The following is a 20,101-nucleotide window of genomic DNA, read 5'->3' on the forward strand; positions in this document are numbered from 1 at the left end:
AAATGTCTCCCTTTAAATTGAAATTGAGCCCAAGTTCTCCTACTCTCCCAGACTTCTAGAAGGTGGCATTCAAAATGTTTACACTTGTTTCATCTGCCTTTTTGCTAAGTCCTGGCCCCCACCTCCTTCCCCTGCTTTATACTTGATGTCTTCTTGCACACATATGCTCAACTTTATATTTACATATATCTAATTTTTATATATGGCTTGTGAAATATGCCAGACAAAGAATGAAATAGTCCTGAAAACAGCTGGAAAATTATGCAACGGCAGGGAGATTGGGCACATGCACATTCTGTACTGCAAAGTTGCACAACAGACCAAGTTTGTTATAAGTGAGGCTGAGAGGCTTTTATTTTTTTTCTCCAGGATGACAGCTTGTTCGGTGGAGTAGGGCTTCTGCAGAAGGCGTTTCCTTAGGAGCCCCAGCTTCCCCCAGAGAGGATGGTGAGGCTTGGGCTGCGGCAGTAACATAGAGGCCATGGCTCGGGGCAGGCTGCTGGAGGGGCCCAGGGGGCCAGTGAGGCCAAGGTTGAGGTCCAGTGAGGCCACGGTCTAAGGTTCAGCAAGGTGGAGGCCCAGGGTCCAGTGAGACCAAGTCCAGTTTCTAGCGAGGGGAGGTCTGGCTTTTTGGAGGCATCCATTTCCCTGGTGCCATGTGACAGGAAATCTTGGCAGTCAGAGAGTCTTTGATGGACCTTGAGCCACATGGCCCTTCACTGCCTGCTGCCCCCAGAGCTCAGGGTTTGCCCAGGACGCCTCTGGCTCTGCAATTCTCAGGTCAGTCTTGTGCCCTGGGAGGATTCAGGAAAGTAAGGCCTTGGTCCCTCAGACCAGGGCTGGGCCATCCTTCGAGCCACCCAGCCCTGTGACCCTGCTGTTGCTCAGCTCTGCACCGCATCGCCTTACAGGTTGGAGCCAGAAAAATGAAACCAGTGACACCTGTGATTGGGTTCATACTCTCAATTGCCAACATCAGGGGTAAGGGGAAGGCTTTACTGTGCTTACATAAAAAAGATCGGAGGGTCTCAGTGGACCTCAGGTATAGCAGGGTGGCTGATAATGTGATTTGCCTGCTCAAAAACAGAAAACAACACTATGGCCAACAGTGACCTTCTGTCTGGGCTCTGTCTGAGATGCTGTGTGGAATAGGGGTCCGTCATGTGCTGGAGGAGGGGCTTCCTAATAGCGGGTCTTCAGAGCGGGTCAGGAGGAGGACAGATACCATAGCACAGACCTACGGGGAAGGGGTCCTCTGCCTTGTGGCAGCTCAGCTCTTGGCACAGGGTTTAAGGATGCTCACGGGCACAGGGCAGGGCCCTTGGGTGTGGTAATGATGGGGAAAAGTTTAGCTCCTGTGCTCTGTGGAGGACCTTGAGAACAGAAAGCCCACTGGGGGGGTCTCAGCTGCCCCCAAACAAGCCAGCCAAGGCTCCCACCATCATTACAACCCCTGGGGGAGCCGGCAGCTTCTGTCCACAGCCCTCGTGGCCAGGGCAGCAAGGACATTCAGAGACTGCAGTCTGGCCAAGGCCAGGGAGCAGCTCACAGTGTGGACCCCACCGAGGGTTGCTAAGGAGTCTGGGGCTCAGCTGAGAACTCAGGCTGCCCTGTTGCTGTAGTCGCTCAGAAAGGAGATGGGAAATCGCCGTTGGGGAACAGTGGCTGCCTGAGAGTCATCAGATTTCCTTTCTCATTTTCAGAAATGCAGTTAGGGAGGCCAGGGCACTGCGTGGGCTCTGGAACGGGTGTCTGGGTCTCTGGGCGTTTGTGGGCTGGGGGTCAGTGTGCATCTACATGCCTGTTTGTGCACGTGAACCACCATGCGTGTGGTGTGTGTGTGTGTGTGTGTGTGTGTGCATGAACGCACACGCATGTGCAAGTGAATGCTCTTGCCTCCTGGCTTTTGGGACAGTTGCCCATGAGGTGCCCTGAATTAGCTTCCTGCTTTCCGTTTATATGAAGTTGTTGGCAAGCCCCTAGACGTTGAGATAGCAGGGTCCTCCTGTGGCAACAACCCCCCCCCCGCCCCCACCAGCCCACGCCCCCTCCACCCCGACTCCCAGTGGCCTGTGCTTTCAGACTCATGTCTGGAGGGCCCTGTATCCTCAGATGGGGTGGGAAGGGAAAGGGTGGTGGCCATCTCTTGGTGAGCAGTTAGGAGCCACTGGTACTATGTGGGGACTGTGAAAGGAACATTTTGGAAAGTTCCAGCAATCTGGAGCTGTTGTGGAGGTCCCGATATGCGATCGTAGAGAAGCTGGGGGGTGGTGGTGACATAGAGGCTGGTTGTGCTGGAGAGCTGGCTGAGTCACCTCTGGGGCCATCCAGGGGTCCCTCTCCCCATCTGAAGAAGGCAGAAGTGGGCTCTGAGGACAGTGAGAGTGGGGTTGTGTGGCCCCTGTGTGTTACCCTGCCTCAACCTGTGGCCAGTGTGGCCAGATGTGCTCTATTCCTCACCCCCTCTCCCCGCCCCCCACCAAGAGAAGCCATGGATGCATATTTTCATGGGAAATCTTTTGATTAAAAAAAAATCTTAGCAAATAATTCTAGTTGAAAAACAAAAGTCTATAGGCTAAAATTAGCATGCTGCCCCTTATGCATCATACTTTAGGGTATTTGAGTTTAAAAAGTTTTTTTTAATGTTTTATTTATTTTTGAGAGAGAGAGAGAGAGAGAGAGAGAGAAAATGAGCAGGGGAGGGGCAGAGAGAGAGAGAGAGAGATACAGAATCTGAAGCAAGCTCCAGGCTCTGAGCTGTTAGCACAGAGCCCAACGTGGGCCTCGAGCTCATGAACCATGAGATCATGCCCTGAGCTGGTTAGATGCTTAACTGACTGAGCCACCCAGGTGCCCCCTAGGATGCTTGCATTTATAAGCAACAGCTAACGACTGCTACTTTAGGCAAAGAGCAGGGATGCTTGGGTCTGAACTCCAGAAGGGCAGGGGTTCTGGAGAAGCACCCTTGTGGGTAGTGAGTGCTCAGGTTCTTGTGGGAGTCAGTGGGGTCCCATTCAGCTCTATTCCCCTGGGGACTATCGTCCCAGAGCTTGGGCTTCCTCATCTGAAGGTGGGAATGTTGCAGTCCCACCTTGTGGGATGTTATGATGGTCAAGGGAAATAGTTTACCTAAGAACTTTGCTAAGTCACCAGCAGAGTAGACCCTGTGTCACACTGACCCCTGTGGGGAGAGAAAACTGTGGGGCCCAGCCTGGAGAGTCATCTGTGACCAGGGCAGATGGGGATCATCATGGGGCATAGATATGTGTGACCCTTCTCCTGAGAAGGGAGCTGGGAAGCCTCTGACCACTGTCCTGGTGAGGGCTCCCAGTTCCCAGAGTGTTTTGGGATGAACATGATTTTTCTTCATTCTCTTGTTGATATTGTGCCCTTAGAACAAAATGCAACCTCTGTCTGAGACCTGCAAGGCCCCCCTGGTTACCTGTTTCACTTCAAATCTTCCTCTTTTCCTTCTTTTATCACTGTAGGCTTTGCTGCCCTTCTTTCCCTGGAAGAGAGAAAGCTCTTTCCTGCTGTAGGGCCTTTGCATGTGCTGGTCTCTCTGCTTGAGATGCTCATTGCTTAGACTGCCCATTCCCAGTAACTTCTCTCTGATCGGCTTTTAGCTGAAACCTACCCTCACCTTTCCCCTCCTTGTTCCATGCATTTGATACCATGGGCCTCTTTTTCTTTTCTTCATAGCATCTATCTTTGGAAATTATCTTATTGCATTGATTTGTTCTGCAAATATTTACTGAGCACCTATTATGTGCCGGGCTGTGCTTTGTCAATCCCAGTATTTCCTGCAAGCCTGGAGTAAGGTAGTTTATGAGGCTCTGGCATCCCATCCACCCATGTCTTGCAGTACAGCCAGGATTTTGTTCTAAAGTCAGCGATGATATGAAAAAAGAATGTGGTCAAAACACGCTGGAAATTTTCCTGTGAGCACAGTTTTGTGCCTACAGCCCAGCGCTGTACAGGGCTGGGTACAGAGAGGGATGGAAAGCAATACCAGCTAAGGTATGGAGGGCCTGTTCTGCTATGGATCAGTTCTGAGCTTTTCAGTGTTAAATCATCAGATTCTCAAAAACCACCCTGTGAAGTAGGTGATATTATTATAATTTTTATTAATTTTTTAATGTTTATTTATTTTTGAGAGAGAGAGAGAGAGACAGAGTGTGAGCTGGAGAGGGACAGAGAGAGAATCACAAGCAGGCTCTGCACCTGTGGAGACTGACGTGGGGCTCGAACTCATGAACGGTGAGGTCATGACCAGAGCTGAAACCCAGTCGGTTGCTTAACCGACTGAGCTACCCAGATGTCCCTACACCATGTATTAAAGACATTTTTTTTAATGTTCATTTTTTTTTTTTGAGAGAAAGAGAGAGATAGAGCATGAGTGGGGGGAGGGGCAGAGAGAGAGGGACACGTAAAATCTGAAGACGGCTCCAGGCTCTGAGCTGTCAGCACAGAGCCTGACGCAGGGCTCAAACTCGTGAACCTCGAGATCATGACCTGAGCTGAAGTCGGACGCTTAACTGACTGAGCCACCCAGGTGCCCTGAGGTAGGTGATATTATTATGCCCATTATACGGTTAAAGAAACTGATGCATGGGAAGGTTAAGTTTCCTAAGGTCACAAGACTGGAAAGTGGCTGACGAGTCCAGGCTGCCTGTTTCAGGACTGCTTCGAGGAGTTGAATCCATCCATGTTGGTGAGCCGTGACAACGGCTGCAACAGTGACAGGGTGGGGAAGGGGGAGCCCTCTAATTAGGAAGCGTGCTTCATTATTCCAGAGGAACAGCCTCAGTTTGAACCCTGCATTGAAAATAAGGATGTGCCAGGCTCCAAGCTCTGTGTGACACTGGGAGGGAGGTGAGGCGTATGATCCCAGCCCTATAGATGAAGAGACAGGGTGTGGAGAGGCTGAGCATGCTGTGTGCAAGTCACTGTGGGGGTGCTGGAGACACCCATCTGGCCAGCAGGAGAGAAAGGCACTTTGATGAATGAGCTCGAATTCAGGCATCTAGTGGCCAGCGGACAATCATGTGGGTGCTTCCGTCGTGCCCGGGAGAGGTGACCTGGGTTAGAGGGAAGAGGGGGCCGAGTGCAGAGCTAATGAGAGGGTAGATGGAGCTGGTAACCCCTTTGATGTGGGAGCAAGGAAAGGGAGGGGCCCTAGATGTCCCCAGAGCCCTGGTGTCAGCAGAGATACCAGATGTGAACCAAGGAGGGACTGGAGCAGGGGTGGGGGCTGGGATGGGGTGGAAATGGGGCTCTGAGTAGCAGGGGATCTGAGACACCCTGGTGGAGATGCTGGGGGTTACTGCATTTATAGCATGGGATGGACCTGGCTGGGGTGGTTGGTGTCCTGACTCTTAAACCCATAGGAAAGAATGAGATTGCCCCCGAGGGAAGGGGCTGGAGACGGAGCTGAGGAGGGGCCGTGTACATGGGGGCAGGATGCCATCCATCAAGACTGGCCCTGAGGACCTGCCAGAGGCGTCAAGTACAGTGTAAAGAGAAAAGTCTTCTCCAGAGGGGCTGCCTTCAGCCAGATCCGCAGAGCCGGCAAGAGCAGCTGGGCACAGGGATGATTATTTCACTAGAACCAAAAACTTTAAAATCCCATCCAAAAGGTATAGGTGTATGTATATTTTTGTTCTCTTTCAGTGGAACAATCAGAAGAAGGGAGCACCGTTTTTCAGGGAGCAGAAGTGACCAGTTCTTCCATGAGCTCCATTTCAAATGTCCTGGGGACTTTGTGTCTGATCTCAGCATTTCTGTAGAGGAGGAGGGAACCATCTGGAGCTGCCGGGAGGGAGCCAGCCAAGAAGGACCTTCCTACTAGGGATGGGGCCTTGGGCTGGAGAGAGGCCTCCTTGAACCTTCTGGAGGAGCTGGGGGGTCCCCAGGGAGTCTGCAGTGGCTGTGGTGATGGCCAAAAGCTTTCAGCTCTGCATCCAGAGTTTCCTCCCACGGGTCCTGGCCTTAGGATCCCTTGGTTAACACCACTGCCAGCCCCAGCTGGAAGCTTTGGCCCTTTTAACACCCACATTCTAGATGCTGTGAATGGGGCAGGGTCAGGCGAATTGGATAGAAGAAATCTGACACAAAGGTAGTGTGACTTGAAGAGAATAAAGCCCCAGAGGCCAGGGATCCTGGGGTCCAGCAAGGCCTTGGCTAGGGCCACTGGTTGACATTCCCAGTGAGGAAATGCCCAGCGAGGCTTACAAAGGACTGGAACCCAAAGCCCCATGATAGGATTGTGCCTTTCACAAGTTACGTACAGGATTTATATGTAAAGAAATTAATTCTCCATGCTCTATAGGTGACGTTGTCTGGGAATGGGATAAAACGTCACATGGGGAATGTCTTCTTTCACCAGGCAGGGGTAAGCCTGGGACTAAGCCTTGCTCTCATTTGGAAATAAAAGCAAACAAGGTGTTGGGGGCATCGGGGCTGACCTCTAACACACATTCTGCCCCAGACGGCCACTTCAGGCTTGTCCCAGTAACACCCTCTGTCCCGTGTCAGCAGCTGGTTCAGCAATGGGTATGTGACCCAGCCAGGCCCACAGATCCGAGAAGGGCTAGCCAGCCCTTCTGGGAGAGGGCAGGACACCTGCATGTGGTTTGGCGATACTTCTATGTGGTCAGGATAGCCAGGTGTCATGTTGAGCTCTGGAGCCACCATACCTGCAGACTTCCTGCTGTGTGACATGATACATTTCCGTATGTTTTAAGCTGGCTGTTTTATTTATAGCTAGGGGCATCTTTTATTTTTATTTTTTAAAGTTTTTATTTTTATTTATTTTGAGAGAGATATAGAGAGCAAGCTGGGGACAGGGAGAGAGAGAGAGAGAGAGAGAAGGAGACAGAATCCCAAGCAGGCTCTGTGTTGTCAGTGCAGAGCCCAATGCGGGGCTTGAACTCATGAAACCGTGAGATCACGACCTGAGCCGAAGTCAAGAATTGAACGCTAAACCAAATGAGCCACCCAGGTGCCCCTAGCTAGGGGCATCTTAAGGGACCCAGAAATCTTTCTCAGGTGGGAGAGCTGGACCAAATGGCCAGACACAGATGGACCCAGGGCTCCAGACCCTGATCCGAGTGGGCCTAGGACATTGCCACCTGCCCGACCCAGACATTGCCTTGAAAGTTCGTGGGCCTCACTGCCTCTCTGCCAGGTCAGGCATACATACAAGTAGGCACTGAGCTTTTATTTTTCTCTGGGTCATTACTGTTTAGATTGAGTCGGAGCCTCCAGCTGTGTCTCCATTTAGAAGTGTTGATTGAGCCTGGATCCCCAAGCCTTCAAATTTTAAGTACTTTGTCTTCCTCTTTCAGGCAGAACTGATCCCAGCGGTGGTGGGACACCTCTGTGAGGAACGTGGCAACGAACAAAATTGCTGCCCAGATACTACCCTTATTTCCTCTTTTGCCTGACACAGCTCCCTGTCAGGGTGTGTGGGTGTGTGGGTGTGTGGGTGTGTGTGTGTGCGCGCGCACGCTCAAGAAACAACAAGAACCACACTCCCCAAAGGCCACCGGGCCTCCACGTTCTGTTCAATCAGCATTCCCCTGACATATTGCTTACCAAGGCCGCTCGTGGCCAGATCTCTGCCAGTGCATCTGATGGGGCCACTGCACCCGCTGTTTGCCAACAGCAGAGAGGGGACTGAGCTGCTGTCTTCAGAGGCCCCTTGACAAGGTCACTAAGACCTCAACGGCTTGTTATGCTCTGCATACGGGTCCCAGGAGACTGGAATTGTCTAGGTCCCTCCCCCCAACCCCTGGGAGCTTGCTTGCTGGAAGGGAGGACAGTGAAGCCTCATTGCCTCCATCTGCTTGTTGCCCGCAGCGAGGGCAGGGCCTGCCAAGGATGATGACCTCGTCAAAGGGCAAGAAGAACTTCTGGTTTCTGTGTGGCCACCAGAGGACAGGAATGGCTCTGATGAAGTCTGTGCTGGCACATGTGGCCTGAAAGCTAGAGATAGAGCCAGAAGCCCTGCCCTAAGTTTCAGAATAAAGCAGGGCACCCATCCCATCCAGAGCTGGGCCAGGCACCGAGGAAGACATTCTCCTTTCTTAACATCTCTGCCCTGAGACACGTGCAGTGGTCTGTGACATCCAAGATGACCAGGAAGGGTCCTCCTCTCTTTCTGTCTCTCACATCCTTCGGGAAGATTTTTTAAAAAATGTTTATTTTTGAGAGAGTGCAAGCGGGAGAGGTGCAGAGAGAGGGGGACAGGGGATTTGAAGTGGGTTCTGCCCTGACAGGTGACAGCGGTGAGCCCCACGTGGGGCTCGAACTCATGAACCACAAGATCATGACCTGAGCTGAAGTTAGATGCTCAAATGACTGAGCCACCCAGGTGCCCCCCTTGGGAAGATTTTAAGAGGGTCAGAGGGCCCGAGATCACCCTGAATTGCCCTCTTCCCTCTCTGGGGCTATTCTAGATCAGGGTTCAAGTCCAGCCCTTCAGGGATCAGTTGGTAACAACTGTGAGCCATAGGACAGTGGTAGTGGTGGGGACTGTATCCAGCAGGAGAGCACAAGCCAGATCTAAAGACATTTGAGTCCAGCTAAAACCAAACACATGTCACCCACACTAACTAAGTGTTCCAGTTGAGTTGACCCCGTGGTCCTTAGTTTTGTGTCTTTGGGATCTAGACTGAATGAGTCTACCTGAACAAAGTACCATGAGGGAATTCTGTGTCCCACTTCTCATCTGAAAGAAAAGAAGTGGGGACCAGAGGGTGAGGCAAGCCCCGGGGGTAGGCCAGTACTTTCCCGAAGAGGAAGAGGAGAGATCTGAAACCATGAAAATTTGAAGATGTAGGGAGGTGCCTCTTTTTCTTTTTTTTTTTTTTTTGAGCTGCGGACAGGTGATCAGGGAACTAGGACAAGTCAACACGGGGCCCCCTACATGAAGGACTCAATAGGAAATTGCAATGCACATGTGCCTGATTCATCTGCTCAGCCTTGTGGGATATCACGGTGGGGAGTGAAGAAAGGGCTGGTCATGGGCAGTGATCTGCCTCCCACTCATGTCTGGGTGAGGCCCCAGGAGGCCAGAGGCGACGTGGGAAGGAACAGCCGCCAGGGCTCATTCACGAGTGTCGGGGAGACAAACCCTCTTTCCAAGGTGTAGCCTACTGCTGGTATTTCAAAGTGGTGCCAGATAATGTAGTTAGGTGGCCCCGTCTGAAAATAGCACTTCGCAAAGTGAGAGAGCCATCCATTTTCAATTCTGCTCTTCTATGGCATCAAGGGAAAGGTCTCTGCTTCTGCTAGTCTTTCTCACCACTTTCCCCACACTTGCCAGTCAGCTTTGGCCTCAGCGCCTTTTGCAGGCAATCGTATCTAGAATTTGACAATATTTTTTTTTGGGGGGGGCTTGATTTTATTTATTTTTGGCAGTTATCTTTGCATTATGGTAAGATGTTGGCCTTTCCATTTATAGTGGTGATTTAAAGTATCCTTTAAAACCTTAAGTACAAGTACATGGCTAAGTACTGTATGAGGAAATAACTGTGGGGATGGTGGGGGGATTATGGTAACAATAATAGACCTGGCAGAGAAGCGACTGAGACAGTAGAACATGACCCTTGAAGTAGGTGAGGCTTCTGGTTGGGTCTTATCCGTCTTTTGAGGAGGAGGAAAACACAGACAACCACAGGAGGAATGAGTGGAAGAGTGTCATGAGTTTCAAGACAGCACCTAGATAGACACAGGTCTGGGCTGCCCAGTTCCCTCAACCTTCAGGATTCAACCCATGCCACTTCTTACAGGAAGTCCTCCAAGATGCCTGGCTCTGAAGCCATCTCTCTTCCCATACACTGATCACCATCCACTTTCTCTGGAACCAGGTATGTCATCAGAGATGACAAAAGTGGATGCCTGCTGGGGGTGGGGGAAGAAGACCTGTAGTGAACTGCAGGGCAGATGCCCCATTTCATGGTTGATAAGCAGAAATGCAGGCCCGGTGTGGCCACACTTTACAATTTCTCAAGAAAAACTGAAATCTAAATTCTTATGTGAAATTTCACTATTTTTAGCATTGACAACAAATGTTCACTATGTCTGGGGGCTGGATCCTGTCTTGGGCACCTTCAGGCAACACAGAGGGAAGATTCCAGGTGAAGATGGCCATCAAGCTGCAGAGCCCTCACACCCAGATCCTGAAGATGACGGAACCGAGGATGCAAAATCACAGCTAGAACAAGTTGTGCAAGTCATGTGTTTGTCCATAAGACCGGGCCCTCCTGGCCGGCAGGAGGGCCCTGAGTCATCAGACCCTGCCTGACCAAGGCCAGCCCCAAAGCCCTGATCACATTGGTCTGGGGCAGGGTGAATGAGAAAACCCAAAAGGTGTCCACCATCCAGGGAAGTGAGGCAGAAGTCTGGGCTCACATAGCAGAGATGTCCCCAAAGAGACATGCCTAGGAGGGGGTTTCCAGGTGGGACCTAGGGAGGGAAGGTCACTGTGCTGGGGGACAGCAGGCCTGGTAGGAGAGTGACTTCAGGCAGTGGGAGCACTGTACTGGAGAGGCGGGGATTCCACCTGGGGATGGGCTTTGACAAACTTGCTCCAGAATGGAGAGGGATGCCTCGGGTGGTGAGTTGGAAAAGGTGGGTAGAGTGTAGAGAGGCTATTTTAGGCAGGCCTGGGAGTGCAAAGGCCAAAGGCCAGGAGGCTGGTGGAGGCGGAGCAAATGAGGGCAGCAACCTGACTGAGCTCTGGGAGGCAGGCACAGGCTTGGGTGGAGAAGGCTGTATTCAGAGGTTGCAACAGAGGGTTGAGGAGGCAGAGAGGGACAGGAACTTTAGGCAGAGAGGAGTTGGGGACTAAGAAACCTTGCATCTCTCCGTAAGGGTAAAAGTTTATATTTGGGATAGCCCCTGCAGTGCACGCACCCTCCTATTGAAAGCATCTTCCAGCCTCTGGTGTTTCCATCTCAAGCCTCCCCAACCCCGTCCCATTCCTATGCCCGGTCCTGCCCCAGGGCTCCCAGAGAGCGTAAGGCGGCCCTTTGAGCCCCAAGGCTGACGGGCGGGACCCGGGCGCCCCAAGGACTCTGGGTGGAGATGCTCGGGCGGGTGCCGCTCCTCCGAGGTTGGGCGCCGCTCCTCCGAGGTTGTGCGCCGCGAGGGCGCGGGGCGCGTCCGATGGTGGCCGGTGGCGGGGCTCTCCGCCACCAACCCCCCCCCTCGCCCGGCCAGCCGCGCTTCTCTGCCGCCGCCTCGGGGCGTCTCTGCTTCGCTACGAGCCGGGAACCGCCGCGGCGGCGGCGCGAGGAGGGGAGCGGGCGGCGGCGGCGGCGGCGGCCGCGCCAAGAAGCGCCGGGTCACCGCAGGCTGAGGCGCCCGCCGTCCCCGCCCTCCCCCTCGCTCGCCTTCTCCTCCCTCCCGCCTCCCTCGCTCGCTTGCTCCTTCCCTCTCCCCGCCTCCCCTCCGCGCTCCCCCGCCCTCCCCTCCGCGCCTCGCCTCCTCCGCCCCGCGCCCTGCGGTGCTGCAGCTGCGGGCGGCTCCAGCTGCCCCCAGATGTGGGCTGGGCGGCGCGCGGGGAACTTTCGCGCCGGCAGCGAGTGCGGGGCCCCGGCTGCGGTCCGGCTGCCATGGATCCGCCGGCGGGAGCCGCTCACCGCCTGCTCTGCCCCGCGCTGCTGCTGCTGCTGCTGCTGCCGCCGCTCCTGCTGCCGCCGCCGCCCGCGGACGCCCGACTCGCCGCCGCCGCCGCCGACCCCCCAGGTAGGTGCGGCCGGGCCCCCGAGCCCCACGACCCCGGTCGGCCGGGCCCCGCCCCGCGTGCCCCGCCGCCCCCTCCCCAGGCGTCGTCCAGCCCGACTTGGGCAAACTCTGTGCACCCCGCCCGGGGCCAAGTTGGCCAACTTCGGGGCCGGGTTGGTCGCGCAGGGGGCGCCCCGCGGCGCACCGGAGCGCCTCGGGCCGGGGGGAGCCTCGGAGCGTTCGCGGCTCCCGGGACGCGGAGCATGGAGATGGAGGACGGGGAAAGCCCCGCGGCAGAGAGCGCAGCGCTAGCCCCAGCGGGTCCTGGGGAGCCAGGGCGAGGCTGCGCCGGGGCTCGCGTCCGGGGACGCTCGGGAGGAGCCGGGTGCTGAGCTCGCCGCCTTGGGCCCTGAGGACTGATGGGCTCCCTGGAGGGAATCCCTGAAGATCCGAGGGACCCTGCTCCACCCCTCCCTGCCCTCGGGCGCGCGGGAGGGGGGCCAGCGTTGGTCCAACCGAGAGCTGGACACGAAGGACAGGCCGCGCGTGCCGGGGGGAGCCGAGTCCTCGCCGCTCCGGAGGCAAGCGGTGAGGGCGCCCGGGCGGCGGGGACCGCGGAGGGGTAGAGGCGCACGGGTAGGGGCCCAACCAGCAACGGCTTCGGAGCAGCCCCATGTCCTGCCAAGGACGGTAGGTTCAAGGGACCGGGAACAGTCTGACGGGGCCATCCCCAGGGGAACTGTGAGGAGCTCGCGGAGCCCCAACCCAGAACCGGGCAGGGGGCAGAGCTCTTGGCTGGCAGGGTCCCAGAGGGGGACGGCCTGGGGGCGGCGGGGCTCCGGAGTGATGTCCCTGTTAACGCCCCTTCCCAGTTGGAAGAAGGCCGGGGAGGTGAAGGTTAGTTTCTGGGGGTTGTTTGGCAGAATGCCCTTCCCTGTTCGCAGCGGTGGTGGCGGCGGGGTGGTGGAGGGATGCGGGGTTTCGCGGCGAGGCTCTGGCGGGTCTGACGCCCCTTCCCGTTGCAGGAGGGCCCCTGGGGCACGGAGCGGAGCGCATCCTGGCGGTGCCGGTGCGCACTGACGCCCAGGGCCGCTTGGTGTCCCACGTGGTGTCGGCGGCGTCTGCCCAGGCTGGGGTACGCGCCCGCAGGGCCGCCCCTGACCAGACCCCGGGCTTACCTGGAGGCAACCAGGAGGACCCCGGCGGCCGCCTCTTCTACAATGTCACAGTCTTCGGCCGAGACCTGCACCTGCGGCTGCGGCCCAATGCCCGCCTCGTGGCGCCCGGGGCCACGGTGGAGTGGCAAAGCGAGTCGGGCGCCACCCGCGTGGAGCCCCTGCTCGGGACGTGCCTCTATGTCGGAGACGTGGCGGGCCTGGCTGAAGCCTCCTCCGTGGCGCTCAGCAACTGCGACGGGCTCGTGAGTACTCACTTCTCTCGCTCCTTTCTGTCCAAGGCCCTTGCCTGGGAATTGGAGGCTGGTTACCTGTGAGTCCAAGGCCTGCACTGAGGACCTCCTCTGTACCCCTGTGTGCAGGGACCACGGGGCACTGACTGAAGTGGTTGGCAGGAAAGCAAGTTATTTTGACCGGCCCAAGAGCGGGTGATTTAGGCAGTGGGTCAGGGTCTCTAAAGCTCTGATCAAGCAGAAGAGTGTGGTGTCCCTTATGCGTGCTGGGCCCCAGGTCTTCCTATCGTAGCCAAGTGTGTGTACATCTCTGGGAATGTGTGAATCTGCACATGTGTCTTGGAATGTTGGTGTGCACTCGTGTCTGGGTACCTGTGCACCTGCGTGAATATGTGTCTTGTGCGTGAGCATATCTGTAGGTTTCTGCTCATTTGGGTGTCAGGGTATCTGTTGAGTGTGTGTCCCCGTGCGTTTGAGAATGTGTGGTATGTGTGCAAGGGGGCACATGGGCTGGCGGTCAGTCTGCTTGCTTCTGTGCTGCCCAGGGAGTGGGTAGTGGTGCTGAAATGCCCGGTTATTCCTCTGCCCCCTGGCTGACCGGGAGCCACTGATTTTTATGCTGTGGTTTCCTGTTGAACTCCAGCTGGTAATTTGAAAAGTCGGTTTTCTCTCTCTATTTTGAGCCAAGGGGAGCATTTGGAAATACAGGCTCTGATGCCCACGGGTAGCCTCTGAAGGACAGGAGAGAGGCCCAGTCCCCTCCTGGGACTTTTTGGGCCACCCAGTGTGACTGGAGCCCTGGGAAGTTTTCCTGTTTTCAGGGGCCCCAGAGGGACCATGGCTTGGCATCAGGGGGCCTCAGAGGAAGCCTGGATCGATGCTCAGGGAGGAGGCTGACATTGGCGGTGCTCTGTCCGGCCGCCCCGGGGCCTGGCACGGGCAGAAGCCACTGCAGTTTTCTATTTTGGATTGGGTGTGCGGTGGTCAGGCTGGCGGTGCTGGCCAGACATCTGAAGCCGCCCACCGTGGCTTCTGCTGTAAGTGCTGCTCAGGACACTCCTGTTCTGAGCGAGTGGCCGCTCTCCCAGCCCTGCTGGCCCCCAAGTCCCCCTGTCCTCAGGCTCGTCCTGCCTGCCTGCAGAGCCAGCAATGACACCAGTGCCCCACAACCGCTGGTGTTCTTTTTATGGAGACACAGGAAATGTCACTTGTTGCTTCGGAAAATCACTGCCTTTGGCTGGATTTCATTAGAACCCAGGCATATTGCAAACAACTATAAATGTCCTTGAAGGAATTGGGTTATCCTGGTGCGGCCCTTTGTATGTCCGAGGACATCCCGGGCCTCGTAGGTGTGTCTCATTTCGTGCTGCAGGTGAATTTCCTAAATCAAAGGAAATTGGTGCTGGGGACTCCAGGGGTTGGGGGAGTTGACATGGATGCAGTCTGTAGGTGGGCCAGCTCCTGTGTACTGATTAATTCCTGAAGGACAGCACTTCAGGGAGTCTGTGTCACTATATCACTCATTCGTCTGTCATTTGGTGATTCATCTGTTTAGCCAGAACCTCTTAGTGTGTTTGTCCACTGTGCCGGTCAGAGGTGTTCCTCGCCCGGTGCCCACCTGGGTTGAGGGTCTGAGCAGTACCCCGTCCCTGCCTTTGACAGTGATCTCCTGGGGGCTATTTGAAGAAAGAGTTGCCAATAGGCAAAGGTGCATGTTGGCAATCTCAGAAGAGGGAAGAAGACGTGCAGAGGTACCAGGTATGCGTTGGCCGGGTCAGGACAGACATGGTGAGTGAGATGTCACATGTACTGGACACACGCCTGCACACGTACAAGATGGAGCAGGAAAGAGTTGGACTTGGAAGACTGGCTGGGCCTTGCCTCAGGGGCCTTGAATACTGGCAGTGAAAAATGGCCTTGAGACAGTGGGGCATCAATTTTAGTTCTTTAAATTTCTTTGTTTTTCTTTTTTTTCTTCTTCTATTCTTTCTTTCTTTCTTTCTTTCTTTCTTTCTTTCTTTCTTCCTTCCCTCCCTCCCTCCCTCCCTTCCTTCCTTCTTTCCTTCCTTCCTTCCTTCGGCCTAGAGATGGTAGGGCATCAATATTAGTTTTTTACTATTTTTCTTTTTTCTTTTCTTTTCCCCTTCCTTCCTTCCTTCCTTCCTTCCTTCCTTCCTTCCTTCCTTCCTTTTCCTTCCTTCCTTCCTTCCTTCCTTCCTTCCTTCCTTCCTTCCTCCCTCCCTCCCTCCCTCCCTTCCTTCTTTCCTTCCCTCCTTCCTTTTGTTTTGGCATGTGTGCCTCTTCTCATTTATAACAATTAATTCCTTAACCTTTGAAGTCTCTCTGCATCAGTGATAGGCCTGGGGCTTTATACATCATGCAAAGCCGTGGTCTCCACAGCTGTCCTGCAGGGGAGGGATCCTCATCCCTGGTTTGCAGATAGGCAGGGAGGCTCTAGGAGGATGAGCCACTTGCTCAAGACCACATAGGTAGGATTCTGGCCTGGTTCCCTCCAGCTACTTTTTCCACAGCACTCCCAAGACACTGAGATAGGCAATACCTGTGCATCCCCTCCCAATGGGCCTTATATGGATAAATGCATCTCACTCACCCAGAAACCCAGGCCCTTAACCCCCGTGCCACACAGGCCACCTTTCTCCTCAGCTTTTGCTCTTCCTTCATAGATAACACAACACACGAAGCAGGTATGTCAGGCTGTGGTGTGTGTGCAAATCCCCAGGGACCTGGTTAAAATGCAGGTTCATCACATCTGCGGTGGGGCCTGAAGTTCTGCATTTCTCATAAGCTCCGAGGCTAATACTCCTGGGCCTCGGCTTGCCCTTTGAGAAGCCAGGCTCAATAGCCCCCTTTCTGCAAGAGAGTTCTGCAGATTGTACCACACGTTGCCTCTAGCAAATGGGGTTCAGCCGACAAACTGGTGTGGGCAGTGCTGTACCTTGCATTCAGCTTGTGAGATTCAGGGAGTCCATCGGGATCTCTGAGAAGTTCTGTAATGAAGAAGTCGTCTCAGGGCTCCTGGGTGGCTCGGTCGGTTAAGTGTCCGGCTCTTGATCTCAGGTCAGGTCTTGATCTCAGGGTTGTGATTTCAAACCCTGAGTTGGACTCCATGCTGGGCATGGAGCCTACTTAAAAAAAAAAAAAGGAAATGTCTTGTGCTCTGTGTAATCCATCATGTTCTACGCAGATGGGACCGTGGAACCCCTTCTTTGCAGAACTTTTGGAACTAGTCTTCCTGGAAGACGTGAAGAGAAACCACAGAGCAGGGTCCCAGCAGGCAGCTGTGGTCTTAGAGCTTACATTTAGATGGGACATGCCTTTCCCAAGAGCCACAAGCCCTTTCAGGCCTAATGTCCTGCTCCTGGCCAGGGACACACAGTTGCTCATCTACTTACCTGGCCCTGAATTTGTTTCTCTGCTTTAAAGGAAGGGACAGTGGCAGTAGCTTTGTTTTCTGTGGACAGGAGTCTCCTAATCAAGGGGATTCTTAATTCACCATATTTGTCAGGATCTTTTCAGTTACAAGTGATAGCTTAAGTTAAATTAGTTTAATTAAACAAACAAAAAAAGGGAAGTTATTAGCTCACAGAATGGTAAATCTTCAGGCATGGCTGAATCCAGGTGCACTTGTCTCCTGTCTCTGTCTTCTATGTGTTAGCTTTGTTGTCAGGTGCAATTCTTCTGTGGTGCCCCCGTCTTTCCAGGGGCCCCAGCAGTGCCTGACTGACATCTTTTTCTGATTATTTCTGGCTGAGTCCTGGGTATGACTCTGGCTAGCCTGGGGTCTAATGCTCTTGTGAGAACCCCAGAAATGGAGACCGGAAGAGGTGCTGTTTCCTCAGTTACCATGAGATTGGGATTCTGGGCCTGCCAAGATGTAGATCTTTCTGGAGTCAGGTAGAGGTGCAGACTCAAGAGATGCCACATGAAGACATGCTTTGTAAGGCATGCCGGGCACTTTATTTCCAGAGAGGCTGGGAAATGTAGAGTTTCCAGGTTGTCTTTTTTTTTTTTTTTTTACAGCCACTAGACAGAAATTGTTCATGATATGCACAGGGAAAGGGTAAAGTTTGTCTTTTCATGATGCATAAGAAAATTACACTTAATGAAGGATTCTTGCATGTCACATTGCTATAGCTTTCTAGTACCTCTCGGGCCAATTGATAGGTATGCTAATTTCACATCATTCTTATATGCTCATCAAAAACCCAATAAGGGGCACCTGGTGTCTCAGTCAATTAAACGTCCAACTCTTGATTTTGGCCCAGGTCATGATCTCAATGTTGTGAGATCGAGTCCCCTGTCAGGTTCTGTGCTGAGAGTGGAGCCTGCTTAAGATTTTTTCTCTCTCTCTCTTTCCCTCTGCCCCGCTCCCCTCCTCAAAAATACAGCAACAACAATGAGAAGGCTGTTGGCATAAAAATAATAGTGAGTCATAGTTTTTTGTGCCTCTACTATGTGCCAGGCTCCCTGCTGAGCACCTGATATCACCCTGTTCAATCCTCGCACTAGCCTATGGTCTATGCCTGATATCCCCATTCTACAGATGAATGAACTGAACCTCCAAATGCTGAAACCTTGCTTCTGATTCCAAGACCACGCCAACTACATTTTATTGCCTTTTTTTTTTTGCATGCCAACAAAAAAGAATAAAAAGGAAGAAATGCATTTCTTGAAAACAGTCCTTACCTTTCCTGTTTTGACTCTTAGAGACCTTCTCAGTCAGGGGCATTGTCTGTTGTTTGTGGGAGCAGGGAGCAGTCCTGGTGGCTGACACACTGCTCACCCGCTCCAGCCTGCAGCCCCTGGCAGGTTGCCTCAGTCTTCACAGCTGGGTGATGGCAGCGGGGACTCCAGTAGGACCGAAGCACCCCGCGCCACCTCTGCCTCCCACCTCAGTGCAGCTCTGGGGACCTCTCTGGCCAGATAGGGCCTGACGGGGCCAGTGGGTGGAAGTCTTCATGGGCTAGGCAGTGGGAAGGGTCTGGTCTCTGAGGTCTGGTCCCATCCTGAGGTCTGACCAGGGGGGCAGTGTATATCCTAATGTGGGAGCTCAGTATGAGCCCCCATGATTCTGCGAGGCAGAGCCCTCATCATATGGCCAAGATTCAGAGAGGCCCAAGGACTTCTGTCTGGTGGGCTGGGGCTCCTGGCCAGGATGGCAGCCTGGCCAGGAGCCAACTCTGTCCAGTCTTTTTTTTTTTTTTTTTTAACATTTATTTATTTTTGAGAGAGGGAGAGAGAGAGAGAGGGAGAGAATGCACACATGTGTGTGTGAGCATGGGGGTGGGGCAGAGAGAGGGGGATGGAGGGTTTGAAGTGGGTTCCATGCTGTCAGCGCAGAGCCCGACGTGGGGCTCGAACCCACGAGCTGTGAGATCGTGACCTGAGCGGAAGTGGGATGCTTCACTGACTGAGCCACCCATGCACCCCTGTCCAGTCTTTTTAAGTGTCACCAAGGTCTACAGAGAAAAGTCATTTGCTGGCTCAAGGGACCAAGATGAGTTTCATTCCAGCTGGCTCAGATGCTAGAGTCGGGCAGGCAGGTGTGGCAGGCTCGGGCTGTGGGGCTGGGGTGAGGGTGCCTAGGACTTGCAGCTGTCCCTTGTAAGGTCTTCCTCCCTCCCACCCTACCTTGGCACTGCCTGTGGGGGGGGGGGCAGTGAGAAGATCTCAGGAACACCACAGAGGGGCTGTGGGACATTCCAAGTTCCCTGGGTCTTGGGGGTCCTCAGGTCAGAACAGCAGAGGCACCTGTTTGGCCCCTGCTCTTGGCAATCTACACAGTTGTCCCAGAGTAGTCTCAGCCTCCTCCATGGCTTCTTGGCTCCTTGTTGTTTTAAGATTCATTCAGTTTACATGACAGAAAACTGACTTACAATGAATGAAATAAACAAGGGAGGTCATGGGCCCAATTATCTATGGGGTCCTGAGGAATTAAGGCATGGCTGGATCCAGGGGCTCAGGGCTTGTTTCAGCACATGCTCTCTGCCTTTCAGTTCTGTCACTCTTTGTGTTTATCTCAACATGGCCTTCCCCATGTGGGGGCCACCGGCAACTCCTGCTTAATTTGTCTTCTTCCACGGTGGCAATCAGAAATGGAGAGCAGTTCTTTCTGGGTGGTTCCTGCTAGCATCCTGGAGAGGGCTCTGATAGGGCCCATTTTTATTTTTATTTTTTATTTTTTTTAATATATGAAATTTATTGTCAGATTGGTTTCCATACAACACCCAGTGCTCATCCCAAAAGATGCCCTCTTCAATACCCATCACCTACCCTCCCCTCCCTCCCACCCCACATCAACCCTCAGTTTGTTCTCAGTTTTTAAGAGTCTCTTATGCTTTGGCTCTCTCCCACTCTAACCTCTTTGTTTGTTTGTTTTTTTCCCTTTCCCTCCCCCATGGGTTTCTGTTAAGTTTCTCAGGATCCACCTAAGAGTGAAAGCATATGGTATCTGTCTTTCTCTGTATGGCTTATTTCACATAGCATCACACTCTCCAGTTCCATCCACGTTGCTACAAAGGGCCATATTTCATTCTTTCTCATTGCCACGTAGTACTCCATTGTGTATATAAACCACAATTTCTTTATCCATTCATCAGTTGATGGACATTTAGGCTCTTTCCACAATTTGGCTATTGTTGAGAGTGCTGCTATAAACATTGGGGTACAAGTGCCCCTATGCATCAGTACTCCTGTATCCCTTGGGTAAATTCCTAGCAGTGCTACTGCTGGGTCATAGGGTAGGTCTATTTTTAATTTTTTGAGGAACCTCCACACTGTTTTCCAGAGTGGCTGCACCAGTTTGCATTCCCACCAACAGTGCAACAAGGTTCCCATTTCTCCACATCCTCTCCAGCATCTATAGTCTCCTGATTTGTTCATTTTGGCCACTCTGACTGGCGTGAGGTGATATCTGAGTGTGGTTTTGATTTGTAT

At 53.6% G+C, this 20,101-nt stretch overlaps 1 protein-coding gene across 1 annotated transcript in view; it reads left to right on the top strand.

Moving 5' to 3' along the window:
* Positions 1–11,519: 11,519 nt before the first annotated feature.
* Positions 11,520–20,101, top strand: part of ADAMTS2 (ADAM metallopeptidase with thrombospondin type 1 motif 2) — a 241,762-nt gene continuing 233,180 nt past the window's right edge. Inside the window, exons 1-2 of the mRNA XM_042932778.1 lie at positions 11,520–11,757; positions 12,762–13,156. Coding sequence (XP_042788712.1) covers positions 11,625–11,757; positions 12,762–13,156 — 528 coding nt within the window. The 5' untranslated portion in view covers positions 11,520–11,624. The remainder of the gene's footprint in view (positions 11,758–12,761; positions 13,157–20,101) is intronic.

This window comes from Panthera leo, chromosome A1 (genome assembly GCF_018350215.1).
Source record: "Panthera leo isolate Ple1 chromosome A1, P.leo_Ple1_pat1.1, whole genome shotgun sequence".
Taxonomy (NCBI): domain Eukaryota; kingdom Metazoa; phylum Chordata; class Mammalia; order Carnivora; family Felidae; genus Panthera; species Panthera leo.